Source organism: Crocodylus siamensis, chromosome 14 (assembly GCF_052110815.1).
Source record: "Crocodylus siamensis isolate JL-2025a chromosome 14, ASM5211081v1, whole genome shotgun sequence".
Lineage (NCBI taxonomy): Eukaryota > Metazoa > Chordata > Crocodylia > Crocodylidae > Crocodylus > Crocodylus siamensis.
Window position 1 is genome coordinate 16,212,548 of NC_143408.1, and position 23,289 is coordinate 16,235,836.

Consider the following 23,289-nt stretch of genomic DNA (forward strand, 5'->3'; position numbering starts at 1 on the left):
GTTTAACAAGTCAAAAAGAAGTGGAGCTGGAAGGGACCTCCTGAGGTCATCTAGTCCAACCCTCTGCCTGAGGCAGGATTATCCCTATCCAAACCATCCCATACAAACTGTAATCTAAACTCTACCTAAGACTACTGTCAACCCTGACATAACATAGACCTATTTATTTCTATTAGATATTATTTCAGTAACTTCTAGCAGCCCCGGCTTAGATTGGGTCACTGTTGTGCTGGAAGCTACAAACAGAAAGTGAAGGACAGTCTGCCCAGAGATCTTATATCTTAAATCAGGGGTGGGCAATTACTTTGGCTGGAGAGCCGCTTACTGAGCTTTCATGAGCTGTCAAAGGCCGCATGGGTGGCCCTGTCCCTTGACAGTTGCCCCATCCCCCAGTCACCATATTGGGACCAGAAATCCCAATTTCTGGTGGAGATGGGTGGGCCTTGCTGTTCAGCTGCTGGGTCCTGCAGTCAACTCCCCCTTGGTCTTGCTGCTGCTGGCGCTTGTCATCTTTGACAGTCAGCCAGGAGCAGATAAAAACTAATTTTCCAAAATTTTTAGGGGCCCCACAGGCCAAATAGTATGGCCTGGCAGGCCAGATGTAGCCAATGGGCCATATTTTGCCCACCCCTGTTCTAAACAGAAGGGAATTGAAGTGCAAAAGATAGAGGGAGGGGGCACTGCTGAGTGGAGAAGGTCAATAGAGGTATACAAAGTATTTAACCCATTGAGTGACACAGAAGTTATAAAACCTAGTCCAGCCTGGTAATGGGATAAGACTCCATAATCTATTAAAACCATACTTAACACATAAATGGTTACCCATGAAAGCTCATGCCTCTCAGAACCAGATAAGATACCACCTTGCCCTGCCTTTTACCTAACTTACAGACTAACATGGCTAGCTACCTCTCTTTGTTCACTCAAGAGACCAAGAATTCCTTAAGAGTCTGACAGAAGTGTACAGATCAGAGGTGCTCAATCCCTGGCCCCTGGGCCAGATGTGGCCAGCAGAGCTGCGGTATCCAGTCCATGGGGCTCCTCAAATGTCTGGAAATTTGGTGGTAGGGGAGCAGTGAAAGCATTAATGTCTGCTTCCTTGCTGCCAAATTTCTGGGTCCATTGGGAGCCCTGGGGACTGGATAGCGTGGCCCTGAGCACCAGATTGCAATGTCATGCAGCCAGATCTAAGTGTGTGGGACTGGGCCATTGTACAGCTGGATCCAGGCATGCAGAATTGGCTTGGTGTGCAGCTCGATCTGGGCATATGGAACTAGACTGGCACACAGCTGGATCTGGGCATGCAGGATTGGACCCACGGACCAACCCCACAGGCTGACCCCTCACAGGATCCAGCCTAGCTACCAACCCTGTGCCACTCATCTGGCCCATGAGGCTAGAAGGCTGGACGTCACTGGCATAAACTAACTACCATTAGGCAAGCAAGAGTGTGAACTTGAAGAGCATCTGCTACTTCATATAAACTTCCTGCTGCTGTGTACTTTCTCGGCGGTAAATGCGAGAGAAATTACTTTGCTTTCATAGAGGAGTTACCACATCATAGGAGCATGCACATGGGCATAGTGTAGCTGATTTCATGCCCTAGTTTACCTCATGGTAATTTGCTCATGTGCTCACTCTTTAAGAGATAGCTATAGAGAGGAAATGTTTGCATCTGTGCTCAGTTCACTGATTTCTGGCAATGCTTGAACTTGCAGGACACTGGTGGAAGTCTGTTTTTCATTCTTCTTATCTCCTCCCCCTTCCCTTAATTGGTAGTGCAAATTAAAAGGTCATTGGGCCTGATTCTGCTCTCATTTGCATTTATAGCAGATTTTGCTTGGAGAAAATCAGCAACTTCTGGCTCAGTAGGAGGGTGCTGAAATCATAACACATCAGCTCCAACTCAGAATTTCCCAGAGATCGGGGAGCTTCTTTTTAGATGACTAAGTTTATGACTCAGATGAGATGTATTTATATAGCTTTTATCACCCTGGCACATATGATTACTGCATTTTATCTTGCTGCCCTGACCTGTGACATTGGGGGGTGTTAACTCTATCTGGACCAGATGCATTAAGGAACTTGCTTAAAGTATATATGACTGAGTCAGGATTTGAACCCAAAACTCTATGCACTCCCTCGAGTCCAGTGCTCTCCCAGTTTTTCAGAGGTCTCTCTGCTGATCATAGAGAAATGAAACTGGGATTTAGTCAGTGATCTGAATAGAAGGGAAGGGAGTGCACTGCTCAGGGATATGATGCTTTCCTGAGAGGCAAAGGGGCACTGTGAGGGCTGCTGCATGACAGTACCTACAACAGTGGCATCCTGCTCCATGACTGGAGCCCATGGGTGGTTGTCCCCAGTAAGCATCCTAACAACATGAGATGCTACGACACCCTGTAAAATGGCCAGTTTCACTGCTCTTAAATTACATGATGATTCCACTAGGCCAGGTTGAAAAATGGAAGGTTCACCCCAGAAAGGGGATGAAATGTATTTAAACATAGGATTTGGCAGCTCCTTTCAATGGTCCTCACTGGGTTGTGCTGTGTGAAATCCAAACCCAAAAAGACATTAGTGGATTCTGGCATGCTGGGCTAACAGGCAGGTAATTAGAGGCCTAAATAAACCCAAGTACTTCTGAATCCCTGCTGGCTTCAGCCAACACGCCTGCAGGCCATACAATCATTTCTGTACAGTGACAACCTCAGAATGGCATATTGTTGGCTCCCTAACGGACAGGACACCTCTGAGTCCCCAAAAGTGAGTAGCAAAGTTCATGCAAACTTTCTGATCTGAGAAAGCCGTGTTTATATATATCTATATATATAGATATATATATAAAAATTAAATTTTTTAAATCTTGTTTTCTACTATGGGCTAACTTGGGAATTTGATCCTGGACTGAGGAACTGGGGTTCAGATCAAGATGCGGGAGCATCTGGGGTTCAGTTCGAAGTTTGAATTAGAAGCAAATGGTGGAAATCCTCCAGAGTCATTTCTACCGTCTGGAAGCTTCATTAAACCCACTGCTCCCTGACAGCTTGGGACAAAAAGCTACAGAAACAATGGGTTTTTTTGAGACATTTCAGCTATGGCTGAACATGAACGCCAGTCCTTTCAGGGACCAGAGCTCCTGGAAAAGGGTCAGATGGGAGGAGGAGGTACCTCCATCTCAGAAAGCGGAAAGGGGCCTGGGTTTTGAATTCCCAATTTTGGTCAAGGACTAGTTATCACAGTAGTATTTTCAGCTAGTGCTGGCACTGTTTTCATCTTCAGCAAAAGCTTCCTGCCTTCAGCAGGGCACTAACTTAACCTATTTAGGCCTTAGAGAGAGACACAATCATCATCATAATTTTAAAAAAGCAATGTGCAACACACTGCCCTACGGAATCCTATAAATTACTCGGCACCCGGCTGCCAGCTCAGACTAAGCTCGATATTGCCTGCAGTAATTATTTGGATCAAATGCAGTTTATCTGCTTCATATTTGTGTTTCTGTGCTCTCTGGTAACTTATAAATGTCATTGCAGTGTTTATTTGTTATAATGAAACTTAATGGCGTTTGAAACCAATGGCTATGCTTGTGGGCTGCAGGTTTGAAGTAATCTCTTCATCTCAGGAGCAGGATGCCCAAAGATAACATTAAATTACCCTATAGGAAAGGAAGATATATGCACAGAGATATTCTAGCCTGTGTATTATTCATTGGAGATATGACTAGCAATGAGCTGAAGTGCCTAGGGCTACAGGCTTAAAACATTGTCACCCAGTAGAGGCAAACACTCCTGTCCAAGGGGAACTAGTTGTCAAGCCATAAACCCAAATTCCTCTCAATCTGTTTTATTAAACCACCCAAGGAATTCTGGGGCTGTTGCATACAAGATGCCTACTTGGCACAGCTGTGAGGGAAGGCATGAGGTGTTCATGCCTCAAAGCTGATGGTGTGATGCAGCCTGGTGCGAAGGAAAGATTGACTTCAACAGGACTTGGAGAAGGGGCTCGGAGGAATCCTGTGGGTGCATTTCTCCTGTGTATATGACAGCAGCACAAGCCAGAACCAGCACCCCTGGTGTTGGGTGCTTCACAAACACTTGCTGCGTAGCTCTCTCAACCTCAAGTTGCTTACAGACCAAGCAGGAGAGGCAGAGGCAAGGCCCTTCCTCAAGATCACACAGCAGGTTACTAGCGCAGCAGGTCCCAAGTTCAAATGCATCATCCTGTACCCTGGAGCTGCTCTTTTCTTGTAATGATACAAATAGTGTAGACCAGAGCTGTGTTCCATGCTTTCCACTAACTGAATATCCACACTGGAAAAAAATGTGTTTCAGATCAACCTGGACAAACACTTGGCTGGGGTCATCTGACCCCAGCACTCTTTCCTGCCCAGGGGATCTAGTAGGTCCCTTCCGACCCTGAAATCTATGAACCCAAATGTCCCACTTTGGTTTTGGCCTTTATACAAATTAATCATAAATACATAACATTCTTAAATGCAAAGTTCTTTTGAACTGGAAAAGTAAAATGTTCAATTCAGAAAATGTCAAGGGGGTGTTTTGACATTATGAAAACTATTTTTAATAAAAAAAAAATAAAATCCCAAAAACAGAGCTGGTTTCCATGCTTTCCACTAACTGAATATCCACATTGGAAAAAAAATCTGTTTCAGACCAACCCAAATGTCCCACTTCGGTTTTGGCCTTTATACAAATTAATCATAAATACGTAAAATTCTTAAATGCAAAGTTCTTTTGAACTGGAAAAGTAAAATGTTCAATTCAGAAAATGTCAAGGGGGTGTTTTGACATTATGAAAACTATTTTTAATAAAAAAAAAATAAAATCCCAAAAACAGAGCTGGTTTCCATGCTTTCCACTAACTGAATATCCACATTGGAAAAAAAATCTGTTTCAGACCAACCCAAATGTCCCACTTCGGTTTTGGCCTTTATACAAATTAATCATAAATACATAAAATTCTTAAATGCAAAGTTCTTTTGAACTGGAAAAGTAAAATGTTCAATTCAGAAAATGTCAAGGGGGTGTTTTGACATTATGAAAACTATTTTTAATGAAAAAAAAATAAAATCCCAGAAACCTGCACTTTCTCTAGGATGTATCATTTGGAAGGAACATACATTTTTCGTTAAAAAAAGGTTTTATCCAGAAATTCCAGACCAAGACTGGGGAACTCAGGCTGCAGCACAACCTACTTTCCAATTCCATTTCTTCTTCAGTTCTACTGAAGTCAAAGGAATTCTCTTCATCGTTTCCAGTGAGTTTTGGATCTGGCTTACAGGTAAAAGGATAAACTCGGAGTGGCTGAGAGAAGCCCAGCTTAACAAAACCTATAGACGAAATGCATGCCAAAAGATGAAGGATGTTTCTGAAAGAAACAGGGACTCTCTCTCGTTTCCCAGTTGCATCCTCTCTGACATCTCCAAGTAACATTAGCATTGATTGACAGACTGGATGCCCCCAGGTATTGCTAAGATACAGCAGAGCCTTTCAATACACATCATTCAATTGATAATTCCTGCCTGGATCAGTAGGGTAAAAAGTTATTCCCATCTAACATATGCTGTATGGCTCCTGCGTGTGATATTTTAGACCGGGGGCACAAATCCCACATCACAAACTTGCTGATGTGCTTTGGAGTTACCGACACACTCAGCTGACAAGCCAAGAACTCGATGGCTCTGCAATCTGGGCTGCTCTGCGCGGCCTTAGAGGAAATTCTCCTGCACTGGGTCCGAGCTCTTCCGATGGTTCAGTATGCCTGAGAAGGCTGCTGCTTTTGACAGCTGGAACACAGGTTTGGGTTTTTTTCTCTTCCCTGATCATCGAAAATAAATAAATAAATAAATATATTAGGCCTGTGCAAAGTGGCTAGCATTCCCTTTGGAATCAGATTCAGATTCAGATTTGGCCATTTCGGGGGACAGTGATTCGATTCGGTGATTTGAATCACTGTCCTGAATTGATTCAGCCAAATCTGATTTGGAGATCCAGTCCTGCCTTTCTCCCTGGTTTTTGTAGGATCACACTATAAATTGAGAGCAGGCTAGCTAAGACCAGTGGGCCATCTATCCTGGCCCCCCACAAGGCTATTCACTACCCTTCCTCACTAACAGTTGTGCTGGGGGCTCTGTAGTGGAGATCCCTCTAGTACTGCTGTGCTCCCGGGGCGCCTGAGATCTTCAGGGAACTCCTGCCAGTGCCCCAGATGTTCAACGGCTAGAAACTCTTGCACATCAGAGCAAGCCTAGCACAAACTTTTCCTTCCTTTGCTTCAGGCCATTGCTCTTTGTCCTCCTTTCATCTGAGACTGTGAATAATTCTCTCCCTTCATTTCTATTGCTGCAGGTATTTATAGACTCTGATCGTGTCTCCCCTTGAGCTTTCTCCAGACTATATAAATTTACCTCCCTCAGCCTCTCCTCATCTGACTTACCCTCTAATCCTTGTGTCAGTCCCGTTACCGTTGTTAGTATTTTTTGTGGCTTTGCTACATCCTCCCTAAGCTGCAGGGACCAGGAGTGCACACAATGCTCCAGGAGCGGTTCAACCAGAGGTTGTGGAAAGCTGCAACATTACTGATGCTTTATTACCTCAGAAGTTGTTGGACCAAAATGCATGTGGCAACAAAGCAGGAACTTCATTCTCTGAGCTGCTTCCTTGCCACCACAAATACTGTGCTACCCAGGACTCCTCAAAATAAAGGCAGTGGATTTGAGTCTCAAGGGCCTACTTGTCGTCCATACCTCAAGCCTTACAGCTGCCTTTCAAACTATTGTCTTCCTACATACTGTTGCAGAGTCCCCGTGGCCCCAGTGTCTGTGTGCCCCACACACTGGACATCTCATGGTGGCTCTGTCCGGTATGGAAACATCTTCGTTATTTCACTTTTGCAGAAGAGGAAACGAGGCCTGGAGGAGATGGATTGTTAAGTCTATGGAGCCTGGCACCAAGTACAGGTGAATGATTTCTGCAAATTTGGCCCTTTGTCTCACTGTGCTTTTTTAGCCCCAAGCCAGACGGTAGTGAGGGAGAACTGGGAACCTACTGTACCATGATCTAAATGGGAGATTATTTTCCCTCAGCAGCACAAGGAGGGTTCTTGAGAGGGGGGATATAACCTTCTCACATAGTCCTGAACTGCCCTGCTTTCCAAACCTCCTCTGGTCCAGCCCTGCAAACCCCTCTCCCTCAAAGCAGTCTGCTTCCTCACTCATGGCTCCCACACAGTCCTGGGGACCAGCTAGCTCCCTAGTTTCTAAAGGAGTTCATCTTAGTTTCATCTTCTGGAAGAAGTTGATGTTACTGCTGCTAAGGGATCACCTGCATAACACCCCAGACCAATTCCCCAGTCCTGCTAGAATACCTGCCCTGCAAAAAATGCACTAGGCATTTACATGGGTGGATAAATTACTAGAGAAGGCCAAAGTAATGAAACCAAACATTTGCCAATAACTTATTCATTGACCATCACGAAGGGAAATTGTGGGTAACTTATTTGATTAACCGTATTTGACCATCTATATGAAAAGCAGAAATGATTATTGGCAGGTAATTTATCTGACGACTGACAGGAGAAAATTAATCTTAATTCCTTGTCATTCTTGTTCGACCAGCCCTAAGAAATCAGAAAGTTGGGATTTAGTGAAGACCTAATCTTACAAAAAGAAGCATAAGATCTTTGCTGTCACCAAGCAGGCAAAGCCTTTATAACACAGCACAAGGTCGCTACTAAGGCATTAGCTTAGTACTAAGCTGAATGAAAGAACATCTCATGTTAAAACTTCAACCACCATTTCTTGCAGCACCTGGGGCTTCTTGGAGGTCTTCCATCCAACCAGATCTAACCTTGCCTAAGCAGCTGTGACACTGATTAATGACATGGAAATCAACTGAAGAGAGCCACCTGGAGTGACCTTGCCTGAAGATCCCAAGCAGCTAGAAAGGTGATTCCTTGAAAGAGGAGTTAAGTCAGAAATAATGTCATCACCCAGGAAGGAGGCATAGATGGGACTCTGTATCTTCATAACACTATTGAAACAAACAGGTTGACAAATGAGGCTGCCGCCGTTAATGAATCTGAAGACAAAGTCAATACCAGGCCCTTCTACCATGGCACAGATCAAAGGTGGCCTCAAGGGCAAACATCTTCAGATGGTGTAAGATCTTCAGATGGTGACAGGCACTGTCACTCTAAGGCAAAGAGGAATGAAAATGGGATTGAAAAGACGGAGTCCTCACTACAGCATACCTCTCAAGAGGAGGCAAGGGCACCGGGCAAAGAATGAGAACTGCTCACATAACAGAAGGTAAGATCAGGAAGAGATAAGGAGGGGGCTCTTCTGGATCTGACTTGCTCTTTGCACAACTGAAGTTTGCCATTTCATGCAGTATTGGTGAGTTTTCACTTCTCAGCTACCCCAGACTAAATCTGCAGTAATTGTCTCCCACAAGGGGTTGAGTTTCAACTGGTGCAAGCCGTGGCTTCTTTATCAGACTTTCACAGTTGCAGCTTTTACTTAAGATTTAGGGAGGGTAATTTCCTAAATTTCAAATACTGGAAGTTTACCATTTCTACCCCTGCCTGGATGTTACTGGGACCATTTTGTGCTTTGCAGTGAAACTGAACAACAGGAAAAAAAGCAAATAGGGGGAGACATTGAGGTATAGTACAAAAAAGGAAGCAGACAAAGACAGATGAAACAATTCTAATGGGGCAGTACAATAATAGATGGAGAGAAGTGGAGAAAGAAGAAATATACTGCTGAAAAAATAGCTGCTGGGGAGCTAGAATCCCCTTGGTGCAACTCAAGTGAAGCTGGTGGAGTTTTATCAGGAAGAAATCTCTCTCAGGATATTTATCACATGCTGTCATTCATTTATCCCTGGCTATCTCAAGCCTGGACCAACTGTCTTAACATAATACTGGCTTCCCTTGGTTATTATTCACACAGCGCATCAGTAGGCATGAGATTTTACAGATCAACAGCTTTTGATTCACCTTTGGCAAAATAAGGTGATTTGTTACAGCGGGAAACAAATGAGCGAAAATGCTTTCAAGGACTCAGGTTAGTACGGGTCTAGCGATTAGGGCATTGGGTGCCATGTAGGTTCTGCAACTGGCACTATCACTGACTTTGTGACCTTCGCCAACTTATGTGGCCTTCTGCCTTCACTGCTCTGCCTCTGTGTGGCACCTAGGAGCACTACTGTGCAGTGCACCCTGCACACTGACTCTCACTCCTTATGTGCTCAATCCCCAAAATATGGTAAAGTAGTAGCCTTAGTACAGAGCATCCATCCCAGCATCACTCCTACACATTTTGCTTTGGGTGTGTTTATTGGCACATGCTCAGCACCACTCTAAGGTGTATACATTGTGACAGTCCTTGGATTTGGCACCCATAGGAGTGAGTGGATGGTCATGCTTCAAGTGGGTCTCTTGGGAGTGGTATAGATGTGGTGCAGACATGTCTTTTGTGTTTGCAACACCTTCCACAGCAGGATCTTGGACTTGATTAGAGCCTTTTGGCACTACCATAACCCAAATAATAGTAAAATTAGTCTAGCCATCCCCTCTAATGAGTGCATCTATACAAGATGCTTTAAGGTATATTAGCCTAAATTTAAGGCGCGTTAGGGCATGTGTCTACCCATGCACACCCTTAATGCACATTAAAAATGGCGAATTTAGGCTATTCACACCTAAATTTGATACCTGTAACTGCAAGTATCAAATTTTGGTGCAAATAATTAAAGCACATTAAGAAACATGTAGACACATTAAAGTGCATTCACTTGTGTGTGTAGACTAACTTTAGTCCCAAGTTAATTCACACACACAGCTTTAATGTGCTTAAATGCCTGCATGTGTAGATGTCTGCCTACACCCACCGAATGCAACGTGAAGCTAATGCACATTAAATTTAGGCACGCTTAAATGCACGTTTAGACATGCCCACTGAATTCCAGAATCACTTATCTCTATCTCTACTAGGAATTGCTACTGACCCTCCTACTCAAAACCATTTTCTCTTGCCCTTTGGAAATTCCCTATCATGTCCTGCCCTGAAACAAAGGTGAGGAAGACATGGGATGTTTATTTCCCATTCACCCTAAATATTCCATTTAGCATGTACTTCTAAAAATGTTAATTTCTTTCTCTTTTTTTAAAGCTAAAGGCTTATACTCTGTGCAGCTCATCCCTTATGAATACTGATGAGAATTATTAGTCATGGAATATTTCTCTTCCCTTCTCTTCCCCCATCTATATAAAATTATGGTTGTTGTTAAAAAAGAAAATCATCTCAAGCTATGAATCTAAATATGTTTCATGTTTAGATTCATTAATATATTTATAGAACCATTGCATACTTACATGATCAAATACTATACATAGTAGTATTCACACACATATAAGGTTTTAAAGAAAGGAATCTACTCTCTGCTCAGTTGTAACCCATCATGTATTGAATGCTATTTAACCTACAAGGGGTATGTCTACATATGCATTAGATCCAGAAGTAAATTTACTTGTGAGTAAATGCTCCTGGGCAGGTGTCTACATGTGTAGGGAAGTGGAAGCAGAAGCAGGTTTCCTGCTAATGGCAGCAAACTGCTCTCACTCCCTGGGGCCTTGCAGTGGGCTCCTTGCAGCTTGTGCCACCGCTTCTTGTTACAGGGGAATGCCAAAGCACACGGCAAGGTAACCTGAGTGGGGTAGGGGAGGCTGGGACCAGCACTGGACTGGACCCAGCAACCTTACCTGGGGCCCCAGGGGCCTCCCAGGGCTGCAGCCACAGCTATTCTTCTGCGCAGAGCCTGGCTGGCAGTTGAGTGCAGCTCTGGGCAGGCCGGCTCTCCTTTTCAGAAGCACGCACTGGCCAAATGTGCATTATGCTTTTTTTTTCCCCCCAGTGTTTTTTTTTTTTTTTTTTTACCAAAACACCTCTTGAAAATGCACCCGGCACAGTGCCCACTTGGGCAGAGCACCCTTGCAGTGCAGAGAACACTGGACTGTGGGGTATTTTTGCAGGACCACATACCACATGACCATGCTCATCTGGACGTGCCCAAGGTGTCTAAATTGACATGGGTGCTTATGTGTGACTTTATTCTATCCTGTTCAAATCCCCAAAACCCATTAATGCCTCTACTTTTGTAACACACCATTATCTTACCCTTAAGAGTTAGTCACAAAAAAAGCAGAAAGGAAGAGAAGGCTTTAACTACCTTTTGCATTAACTATTTTTCAGGGATTAGAGAACATTGGAACAGAATTGCACTTCAGCGCCTAAGTCCACTTATGTGCATAATGCACGCAACCAGACAAGCATGCATATGCAGTTTGCGGTGGCTCAATTTGTGGAAGAAACTCCCTCCAGAGGGTGATGCAGTCACCTACCCTGGAGGTTTTCAAGAGGAGACTGAGCAGTCACCTTGCTGGGGTCACTTGACCTCAGTTGTCTTCCTGCCTAGAGCAGGGGGGCTGGACCTCATGATCGGCAAGGTCCCTTCCAGCCCCAAACAATCTATGAGTCTATGGATCAAAGCTGTCTGAGGTACCACAAAACACACACAGTGCAAGTGCAAGAGTGTACCACGTTGCTAATTTACAGCGCAGCACCAAAATTTGACACCAGGGGATCCTGGTGTCAAAAAGCCATAGAAAAAAAGCAGCATGGTATGGCACATGGAGCAGCAGGGTACACTGCCAGAAATGGGCCCTGGCCAGCCACAGTCACCCTCTGCCTGTCCACTATGTTCCAAGTGGCTGGATCAGCTCTGCTGCTGCCCAGGAGGCCCCCAGGACACTGGGTAAGGCTGCTGGGACCAGCATCCCCTACCCTACCAGGGACAATTGGCCCTGCACCAAAGCCCATATGCAGGGGTGTATGCAGTGGCAAAAAGCAGCAGCACAAATTTGTGCTGCTACTATTTTTACTACAGCAAATGCATGCCCCTGCATGTGGGAATGCACCCAATAAGTGGAACAGTATCTGGCCGTATGGGTTAAATTCATCCCTGCGCAGTGGCTTTCATTGCTCCACACACCTTATTGTATTCTCTGTAGAGCCAGGAATTTCACTCTGTCTATTCCCAGACAAACTACCTACATGTTGCTTATATTCTTAATGTACTGTTTTTACTTTCAAAGTATATATATGGTTTTTTGGGAAACTCTGATCTGAGCATCTCAAAGTTGTTGACAGATTTTATCTACTCAATACAGCGTTGGTAACTTGACAACTTTTTTGTCAGATAATTTTTTTTGCCAAGAATACTTTCAGCAAAGTGATCTACCTCTTTGCCACAGCCTTCCCAAATCTAAAACATTGGAAAATTGAAGCACTTTGATTTTTTGCTTGCAAATCACATCTTATTTCAATGTTTGCCTGACAATAATCATAAGAACAATATAATTATAAAAATAAAGTGTTTTAAAAATGGATCAGACTGCCAGAACAAAATGGAACATTTTGCTTTGGATTGAATGCATAGTTCTTATTGATTCAAAAAGACTTTTTTTTCTTTTCTTGAGAACAATTAAACAGTTTCATTGTGCATTTGACCCAATACCCATTATTTTTCTAATTTTTTTGGTTTATTCATTAAGTTGAGAAATCAGTTATTTTCACTGTTCTTTTCAGAAAATCCTGTGAGGTAGGTGTGCCAGGGATAGGGACCACTGGCACAGGGTAGTATAAGTGACTTACCCAAGATCAGCCAGGGAGTCTGATATGAAGCTTGGGGTGGAAGCCAGATCATTTGAACCGCCATCTACAGTAAGAGCTAGTAAAGCATCCTGAGTGATATGCTGTTGATGCTACCAGTGGAGCAAATGCCTTAGGCAGAGACTTGGGAAGGGAAGTGGGGGTAAAAAAAAAAGCAGCTGCTGCTGACAGCTTTGCAGTTGCATGGAGGCAACAGGAAATTGTCATCATATCTGTGCCCTGGGTGCTGTCACATCCTTGCACTGCTGGCTACTACAGTGCTGTAAGAAATTTGAACTGCTCAGTCTGTTTCTCCAGTTCCCTTTGACTGCATGAATCTCAGCATCAATGATTCATATCCAGCCAGATCCAAGGCCTCGTCCCTGACCTTGCTCCATCCACTCTGTTGCCGCCGCCTCCAGGGAGCAGAGCTGGGGGCGCTGGCCTCACCCCCCAACTCCGTCCCCTCCATCCCCACCGTCATAGCGGTGCTCCACCGCACTGCCACCTCCTCTCCGGAATGCTCTTGGAGCACTCTGATTGGTTGTTTCAGTAACCAATCAGAATGCTCCAAGAGCATTACAGACAGACAGCCAGACTAAGCCCTTTGTTATATTAGCATCATTAGTATGTAAGTGCATAAGCAGAGATATATTGACTTGTATGGAGTGATGCCCACTGAGCATCTGCACTCTATAGAGAATATAAACATAAGAGATGGATGGAAATAAGGTAAAGGAGGCTCTCTTGCTGCGGTTTCTTCCATGAAAATGTTTGCAAGTTCTGCAATACCTTGTGGATTTCTTTACTGAAATGCATTTGGGGCAGACTTTGCAGGAATCAGAGCTTTCTTTCTCCAAGCCTCCCTGGATTTGTAAACACCTGACATTCCCATATGTATAAATATTTGTGAATCAGTGTCTTGTGTCTCCTTCTTGGAGACAATGTCTTTAAGGTAAATCAACAAGTTAAATTTGGAGGCTTTATGGATATTAACATCCTACTGTTAATGCTGAGAGATCTTGCTAGAGGATTTATGGTATCATTCAAAGTTGGCTTAATGGAATAGACAGACTTGTATGCCCATGTTCTGGTCTAGTGGCCAATGTGTCAATGAAGTGACCTGTACTGCTTATGAAATATTACCTGCCAACAACCATTTTGGCAAAGTACCTCTACAGAGAGTGGAAGGAAAAGGTAATGCACCCCTTTGGCAATTGGATACTAAGAACTATGGCAGCAGGAATTTGGGAAGGGGAGAATTAGACATGGATATGGCTTTGGAGGTAATTTGGAAAGCAGTTTGGGCATGCATGTTGGTGAGAAAACTAGGGTATGAGAAGTGGTCATTCAGGGGCCACTCTTTTCCTCCTCCCTCCTACCCCACCTTTCCTTTTTTTCTTTTAATATGCCCCAAACTGCAAGAATGGGCAAGCAAAAGTTAGGCAACTTAAAGATGGGCAAGCAAAAGTGAGGCCATGCCAGTGTTAAGGCAGAGTGTTTATGCACAGCCCTGCCCTTTTCCAAAAAAAACTGTGATGCATGGTGACATTTTCAAATGCATTTCAGTAACTTCAAAATCTAAGGATCATTTTCAAAGGTGATTAAGAGTTAGAATTTTAAAGGTATTTAGGTATACAAATATGCAGATAGGTGCAAGAGGAAGAGGGTGCCTAAGAGCTTTTGAAAATTTCTATAGACTCTTACTTGCACTCCTTTAAAAATCAGACACTGACTTTAGAGCCTAAAACCTATTTGAGAAAATGACATCTAAGCTCTTAAATCATTCAGGTACTTTTGAAAAAATACCTGCAGCCTTTAACTATATGTTCACAGATTAAACTATCTATACTTTTGGACATGACAGTATGGGAGAAATGTTTGAATTAGTGCCTATTGTTTGGGTGGTACTTCACTATTTATTTATTTAGCCCTGCCACTAATACCTTTCCACTAGGAACCTGAACTCAAATCAATATACACCATTCGTAAGTCGTATAAACATTTGGTAGCCACAGACAGCTCCAAGGGAGTTGCCATGTTCTACACTCTGACCACTCTTAACACAAGGGCTATGGACAGAAGTTACACAAAAAACAGTTTAAGTAATCAGAAACTGGTTTAAATCTGTAACAGAATCTCAGTGCCATGTACTGGGCCTTGGTGAGGCTGCAGCTGGAGTACTGTGTCCAGTTCTGGGCTCCACAATTCAAAAAGGATGTGGAGAAGCTTGAGAGAGCCCAGAGAAGAGCCATGCGCATGATCAGAGGTCAGGAAAACAGACCTTATTACGACAGGCTGAGAGCCAGGGGGCTCTTTAGCCTGGAAAAGCGCAGGCTCAGGGGTGATCTGATGGCCACCTATAAGTTTGTTAGGGGTGACCACCAGTATCTGGAGGAGAGTTTGTTCACCAGAGCGCCCCAAGGGACGATGAGGTTGAATGGTCATAAATTACTGCAAGACAGTTTCAGGCTGGACATAAGGAAGAATTTCTTTACTGTCCGAGCCCCCGAGGTCTGGAACAGTCTGCCATTGGAGGTGGTTCAAGCACCTACATTGAACACCTTCAAGAGTAAATTGGATGCTTATCTTGCTGGGATCCTATGACCCCAGCTGACTTCCTGCCCTTCCGGTCAGGGGCTGGACTTGATGATCTTCCGAGGTCCCTTCCAGCCCTAATGTCTATGAAATCTATGAAAACCAGTTTCAAAATGACAGAAACCTGTTTAAGATAAACCTAGGTGAATGTAGTATCAGAGTTACCTGATTTGGGTCAAACAGGTTTATCAAACTTCTGTCCCAGACCCCTTCCTGGTTCAGTTTAATCACAGTACCCCAGCATCCCAGCATGCTTCCCAGTCCTGGGCTGGGCTGTGCTGTCTGCTGCAGCAGAGAAGGGTTAGGGGGAGGGGGAGGCAGGAACTGCCCCCTCCCCCACAGGCAAACCCTAGCTGTGGCCAGGGAGAGGGGTTAAATACTCCTTCCCCAGTACAAAGTTGCCGTGCTGCTAAATATACTGAAACTTAATGCTGGTTGTGATTGTGGACTACAAATCCCAGAGGCACCTGGAAGCAGGAAGAGGAAGTGATGAACAACCCTGGAGAGTCTGGCTTCTGTGATTCTGGACTGCAAATCCCAGAGACCTCAGGGGCAGCAGGAAGAGGAAGCAAACACACAGCTTTGTGACAGAGAGCCATGCTGTACAGCCCCCGCTAGCTTCTGGCCTGAGCCACTGCAGGAATGTGGCTGCATTTCTTGAATCAAAAGTGAATGTGTGTCCAGTTGTTTTTCAGTTTCATCTCTGCAGTTTAGATTAACCTGCAAAGTCTGAATTGATTCAGCCTCAGGCTTTTTGACTGTCTTTACTTAGCCAAGGGGACCATTGAGGCTGAAGCTCAGCTCCTCTTGCTCCAAGATCACGTATTCCACCTTTTGAAGCTGCAAGCAATACAAGACTCCTTTTGCTATTAGCAATATAGGAGCTATAACCTGAAGCCAAGCAGCTCTGCTGTATCCAACAGATGTCAATGGTGCAGATACTTTCACACCAACATCAGCCTGTTCATTGCAAGCTTGCAATCTAAGTTGTGTGTGTAATTGGTTTCATCACAGAAAGCTCAGCTCAGCACAGCAATCTGTTTTTCCAGTGAGGCGCCTGCTTTTCTACCCAACATTCCAGCTGGCCCAATAGAGGTGAAATTTTCCATCTGACACTAGACAAAACATAGGCTTGTTTGTTGGTTTTCAGGTTTAACTTACATCACTGCCTCATTTGCCTACATGAGCGAGAAGCATCATATATGTCAATGAGACTCCCACTGATAAGGAGGCATCTTTAACAATATCTCATGAGCTGGTTCCATTCCTCCCCCACCCTCTTCTCCCTTTTAAAATGCCATTGTCAGATAAAGAACAAAAGGCTCAGTGCAGTTTATACAGGAGATGCCTTTCCTAATCACTTGCAATTGTGTCTTCTCTTGGAGATGAAAGTGACAATGCTTGGGGTAATGTGAGCTTTCCCATCACACAGCTGCCAAGTAGCAGAGAAAGCAAAACCTTTATTACTGGTGACAGTGCAAGAGTTTATAGATAAAGTTTGCACTGCACCCTGCCGCCCCGCAAATGGCTTTACAGATCAGTAAACAAAAGGATCCCAAGTGTTATGGATCCAAGCAGATAGAGTGTTAAGGATCCTACTTGCTTTTGCAAATAGGTTGTGATGAATAAAATCCCTGACAGCAGACTGAATGCTATGAGTCCGCCTCTTTCCACAAGCCAATGCAGTAGGTAGAATGATGAAACTGCTTAGGAGTGAAGAGCTCAAATCCTGTAGCCCCTCCTGTTTTGGGGCATAATTGGTTTAATTAAATCTTTAAGCAGCCTTGAGCACAACAGATGTTGATACACAAACAGATGACGCAATAAAGAAAGATCTGGCCTCTTCAACAAGCAGGTCACTAGTGCAGAATAGCAACTTTGCACTATTGTGCTAAATAAATGGGCTGAATTTTGTTCCCTACCGTGGGGAACATGTCTAATAGTCAGTAGGCTGACTCCTGGGGCTCGGGGGAGAGGAGGAAATGACTTTACAGGAGGTGTACGTTTGATTCTGACTCCTGAGGTTCAGGTAAGAACTTCTGTTTATACGAGCCTGCTTTAGGTGGATTGCTGCTTCTAAGATTACTGGTTCAGACTGGGGAGACCTATGAATAGAGGTGATTCCTTAAGACTAGTAACTACTAGGGCTGTGCGAAATTTCGACGGCCGTTTTGTTTTGACGTTGGTTCGACTCATTTTGAGGTTGAAACAACAAAATTGAAATGAAACAAAGGCTGTTGAAATAAAATGAGGTTAGGCCGAATGTTTTGAAAATTGAAATGTTTCGACCATAATGCTGGGGGTGGGAAGTCAGTCTAGCTGGGCTGACTTCCCATCCTGGGCACAAGATCTGGCAGGGGGTGGGGAATCAGCCCAGCTGGGCTGCCTCTCCATTCCCCGTGGTAGATCGCGTGGGGAGGGCAGGAAAGCAACCCAGCTGGGCTGCTTCCCCATCCCCAGCATGATCTACCACGGTGGATGGTGAGGCACCCCACCTCCGGCACAATCTGGGGATTCAGTCCAGCTGGGATGACTTCCCACCCCTGGCTGGGGTTGGGAAGTCAGCCCAGCTGGGCTGAATTCCTTTCCCCAGCTCCATGGTCTGGTGAAACAGTCAAAACAGGGTCAAAACAGCCTTACTGTTTCGATGAAATAAAACAGTGAGGCTGTTTCGACTCAAAATTATATTCAATACAAAACACTGTTCTGTCCAGACATTGAAACTGAAGTCAGACTTGAACAGTGCTGTTTCGTGCAGCCCTAGTAACCTCTTTGCTGGGCTGCTGGTGGTGCTCATGAAACCTGGGGGGTCAGGATGAGTTTCCCAATGTAGATCACCATAGATATTTGCCTGGACAGGACCACACACATAATCCAAAATGGTTTGATCCTTGCGCTGACAGGGTTGTGATGAGCTTGGGGGCTGAACTTGCATAGGCTGTTCTCTTGGTATGGATCTGGTCATTTTGCAACCTCATAAGAAGAGTGTGTGGGTTGGGAGTGGAGTGAAGAAGCAACCAGGTCTTTCTGGATGAGACTACTAATGTCTCCAATACCAAGAATTCCTTCCCTAGTCCTTCAGAGTCAAGCTTGTTTCATCCCTGAGTAGGTATGAAACAGCTGGACAAGAGGTGGCTGAGAGATGCAATCCTAAAAAGAAGCCAATCATAAAGGGACCTTCTAGCTTTCAGGACAGAAACACTGATTATATCACCCACCAAATTCTCCAGCATCCCCTACTTCTCCACCTGCTTGTCTGCCCTTTGAGGCAATTTATAGCTTAACTTAATTGAAAGCAACTTGATTTTCCTTCTGGCTGGAATGTTCCTGCTGAGAGCACAGGACATGATAATGCCAAGAAAGCAGAATCCAGCTGAATCCAATATCACTGTAATTACTGCACGGTGCAAAACAAAGCAATGATGATGCATCAAATCACCTATGGATGGGCCAGAACCAAACCCTGAAAGTGACTTCCCCCACATCCCAACCCTAAATCCACATGCAGGGCCCACTTTTCACCATGGGCCCCAGCAAATCCCTGGAGATCCAAACCCTCCCTGGACCTCAGGATGCTGGATCCCACATCAGAATTCTGTAGCTTAGTCTCACCTCTCCTTTGCACCTGGGTTTCTACTCAGACCAACCTTGATGGTGCAGCATCCCACCTTCAGACTGATACAATAGCTGTCTCTTCATGCAGGAAGATGGTGCAGAACTATCTGAAACCTTCACTCTTGCAAAAGCTGCAGTTTCTGTTTGAGAAGCTGTTAAGCACTAGCTCAACAGAGCAACCTTTCGTTGACAAGCTACTCAGCTCTTTAAACGATCTCTGAATAGCGTTTTCTTTTTATTGCTTGGTGCAGTTTAACAGCCTTGGTTTCAAGTTACTTTGGCTTATGATAAACTGTGTATCTATAAAGCTCCCATGCTCACTTGCTCACTGTGTTTCTCTCTCTCCATCCCTTTCGTTTGCTTACTACTTTACAAGTTTTTATTAAAAAAATCCAATCCAGGAAAAGAGATATTAAATTAACAGGAAAACGAATGGAAATGGGTTAAATGTATCTCCCTTTGATGACAGCCGCCCCATTAGATACTTTTAAGCAGGACAAATAATCTGTTCAGCAGCACAAGTGAGCTTTTATATTTATTTTAAATTAGCAACAAAATGATTGCAGCCTCAAATGGAAGCACCAGCTAATTGCACTAATATCTCACTAATTCCAGCATCAAAGAGTGGGGAAAAATAATGATTTTTACCATTTTACCAATTACTCAATTTAGACCAAGGTGCATTATACAAGCCCAGGCTGAGCTTCCTTTCTGTTTCATGATATATAGTGCAGGCTGCAATTCCAATTATTAATATGTCGGAGTTATAATTATGCTGAGCACCGGCATGAGATAATTATAAACCATAAAAAAGCTTTCATGTACATGTACAATTCTTTTTTGTCTCCCTACCCATGTGTACCTGCATCTTATCTGTAAACTAGAAACATGCAGGAATTCAGAACAATGCACTCCAAAAAAAAAAAAAAAAAAAAAAAGCAAAGTTAGACACATTGTGTGGATCTGGTGCTCATGAAAATGTGGAGCCGATTACACTAGCCAGAAATAGGAGCCTTGTAGGCAGCTGCACAGCTCTGCCATGCACTCTTATTTCTGATCTAAAACATGCCTGCTATTCCCGTGCCCTTGCTCATTTATCTTTGACTGAAACTTCCCTATGTTCTGAGCATCTTGGCCACCCCTTCTGGCTTTCTGAGCATCAGCACCCCCTTCTGTTCCAACCCTGACTTGTGGCATCAACCAGGGATGTTCAACTCCTGACCCAAATGACAGATCCAGCCCATGGAGCCATGCCATCTGGCCCGTAGGGTCCCCATGAATCTGACATTTGGCAGTGGGGGAGCAGTGGCAGGATTTGCCATTCCACTACTGCCAAATTTCCAGACCTCTGGGAAGCCCAGAATGCTGGATACCATGCTAGACCAGCATGTGGAAGTGGCCTGGGGCCTCATTTGGACACACAAGGCCGAGCTGGAAGTGGTATGGGGCTGATCTTGAAATACAGGGCCAAGCAGAGGCAATGCAGGGCATAGGAAGGCAACACAGGCCTCTGATCCAGCAGCACTGGGCCAAGGGAGGCAGCATGGAGTCCCATCTGGCAGCACATGGCTAAGCAGAGGTTGTGCAGGACCCCATCTGGCCTGTGGACTGCCCCAAGACACCAAAAGGGCCTCCAACTAGAGTCCTTTGGCCTCCAACTGGAGCTCTGTCATTGCACCTCAGTCACACACCTGGTCTTCCAATCCTGGACCTGCTTCAGTTGAACCTAAGAGAGTGTCCATTGCTGTATGTGAGCTACAGGTCAGCACAGAGCAGCTGCCTGGGACTGCAGTGCTAGAATTAACTGTGTTGCGAAGTGCACTTGAGGGTAAGAATGGCACAGAAGCCAAGTTCTTCACAGCTCATGATGGTAGAAGGAAGCTCCCCAGGATTTGTTGTAGTAATGTGGGTAAACCTCTCTGCTCTGGGGTACCACTCATTAGTTAGTGTGTATTAAAACCTCGGAGTAATTATTTTAGGGGGGAACTGTACAAGGCTGCTCTAAAAGCCTTGGTACAGGCTAATGGATCTGGGCTGGTCTTTCAGCTCTGTCCAACTTATTGCATGAACTGATGTAAAAATATCAGGATTTACCTTGACTAGGCATGGATGGAACAAAGTGGGGAGGATGAGTTGTTCTCTTAACTCATAGAAATCAGTGTAGCAGGAGACTTTGGTGCAATCAGGGGTCACATGACCCAAAAAGGGGCTGGGCTTACAGAATATAAGACCAGAGCCCGAGTTGGGGCTGTAGTCTGATCCTGACAGCTGAGATATGAGGAAGAGAATAGCAGGGCTGCAGCCTGGCAAACACCTATGCTGGGGTAAGCTGTCAATGGTTTAGCGATTGAGACAAGGTGATCTCAGCTGGCCTGGGTCCAAAAGATAGGGGCCAAGAGTGAAGAGCAGGGCCACAGCCAAAGGGTCATGAAAGCAAGGAGGGTCAGGGACCCATAGCCCACAAGGTGTGAGAGGCAGAGTCAGCGATTTGTAGCCCAAGAGAGGCAAGCAAGGCTAGGGAGCTTGCAGATCTCAACTGGTCTCAGAGTGGGGCCAGAGCCCAGGGCCCAGGAGGGGCTGAAGACCAAGTTAGGGACACTGCCGGAGACTGACAGGGTCAGGGACCCACAGCACAGAGAAGGGTGAAGTCAGGGCCAGGATCCCAGTGCCTCAAGATAGATAGGATCCTGAAAAGGGACTCAAGGCCACACCCTGGAGTAGCTCAGTCAGGTGAAGTGCCTGGCTGTGGGCAGAGAGACAACTCAATAATGAATGGTGATATCTGTGAAGCATGGGTATGGTGTTATGGGTGGTCGGAGCCATGTAATTAGCCCTTAAAGGAATGAACATGAACACCTGTGTTCATACAAGGAGATTGGACCTTGGGAGCCCTGAGGCAGCCTCCCTTTCCTAAAGGTATCATTTCATCAAGGTGTAGCAGGCAAGGAGAAGGAAAGAGTGCCCAGAGACAGACAGACTAGACAAGGGCTGAATGGGCCCCATGGACACTCCTGCAGTTCATAGATTTCATAGACATTAGGGCTGGAGGGGACCTCGGAAGATCATCAAGTCCAGCCTCCCGCCCAAAGGGCAGGAAGTCAGCTGGGGTCATAGGATCCCAGCAAGATAAGCATCCAATTTGCTCTTGAAGGTGTTCAGAGTAGGTGCTTGAACCACCTCCGATGGCAGGCTGTTCCAGACCTCGGGGGCTCGGACAGTAAAGAAATTCTTCCTTCTGTCCAGCCTGAAACGGTCTTGCAGGAGTTTATAACCGTTCCACCTCGTCATCCCTTGGGGCGCTCTGGTGAACAAATGTTCCCCCAGATCCTGGTGGTCACCCCAATAAACGTATAGGTGGTCATCAGGTCACCCCTGAGCCTGCGCTTTTCCAGGCTAAAGAGCCCCCTGGCTCTCAGCCTGTCATCGTAAGGTCTGTTTTTCTGACCTCTGATCATGTGCGTAGCTCTTCTATGGACTCTCTCAAGTTGAATCCTGTTACACTACTGTAACGAGTGCCCATCCCCTGATGGGACAGATCCTCTCCTGGCCAGCTCTCCTTTTACCACCAGGCCTGTTGGTTGCATAGAGAAGGTGCTTGGGGAGCCTCAAAGCTTGGGGAGTATCCCACATGGCTGCCATTCCCCTCCACATGGCCCTGCCCTGACTTTTTGCAGCTTCCTCAACTATAGAGGAGAGTTTGGGGCAGGAGGGGGGCACTCTTGAGAAGATCAGGTAATGCTCCTTCCTCTGTAAGTGCCTGCTTCCCTGCAAATGGTTGAGAGCATCTTCTAGCAGCCGGCGGCTTGCCAGAACAGGTGGTGAAGGAGTCGGCTGACACCTCCTAGTGCTTAATAGCTCCCGTTAGTCGCTTTATGAATAGCAGCCAAAAAATGCCATAATTGCTACAGTGACGATTGCTAATGACTTGAGTTAGATCTGGCAAGCAGTCAAAGGCTGGAGTGAGAGACTGGGATTAGAACAGGCACCAAACTTCAGCCTTCAGCTACCTAGCACACACACACAGTTGTGAGTGGAAAGCAAAGTGCAGACCCTAAGCCCCAAGTTGCTTGGAGGCAGGCAAGTTGCCAGACTCCAGATGAAGGCAAAGATGTACTGCTTGCATAAAGGAGGAGGAATTCATAGTATGGCTCCTGGGTCTGGGGGAAGCTGCAAGATGTATTGCTGGGAGGATAGAGAACTCCATTTGTTCTAATTCTTAGGGTTAAATCTTGAGCTCCTCACATCAGCCAAAATCTACAAACTTGAGGGCCAGGCACTAGCCACTTAAAACCATATCTGGGCACCTAAACTAATGACCAGAAGTCAATCCACACTGCAAAAAT

The 23,289-nt window shown here is 45.1% G+C and overlaps 1 protein-coding gene across 6 annotated transcripts in view; it reads right to left on the reverse strand.

Annotated features, from left to right (window-relative positions):
• The window catches only part of KIRREL3 (kirre like nephrin family adhesion molecule 3), an 839,191-nt gene that overhangs the window by 327,694 nt on the left and 488,208 nt on the right, over positions 1-23,289 (reverse strand). Inside the window, exon 1 of one of the 6 annotated variants that reach the window (XM_090027370.1) lies at positions 18,979-19,128. The exons of 4 other annotated variants lie outside the window; for them this stretch is intronic. In XM_090027370.1, the coding sequence (XP_089883496.1) occupies positions 18,979-19,030 (52 nt within the window). In that variant the 5' untranslated portion in view covers positions 19,031-19,128. Of the gene's footprint in view, positions 1-18,943; positions 19,129-23,289 lie in introns of those variants that run through there. One more of the 6 variants, XM_090027374.1, reaches the window with a different exon arrangement.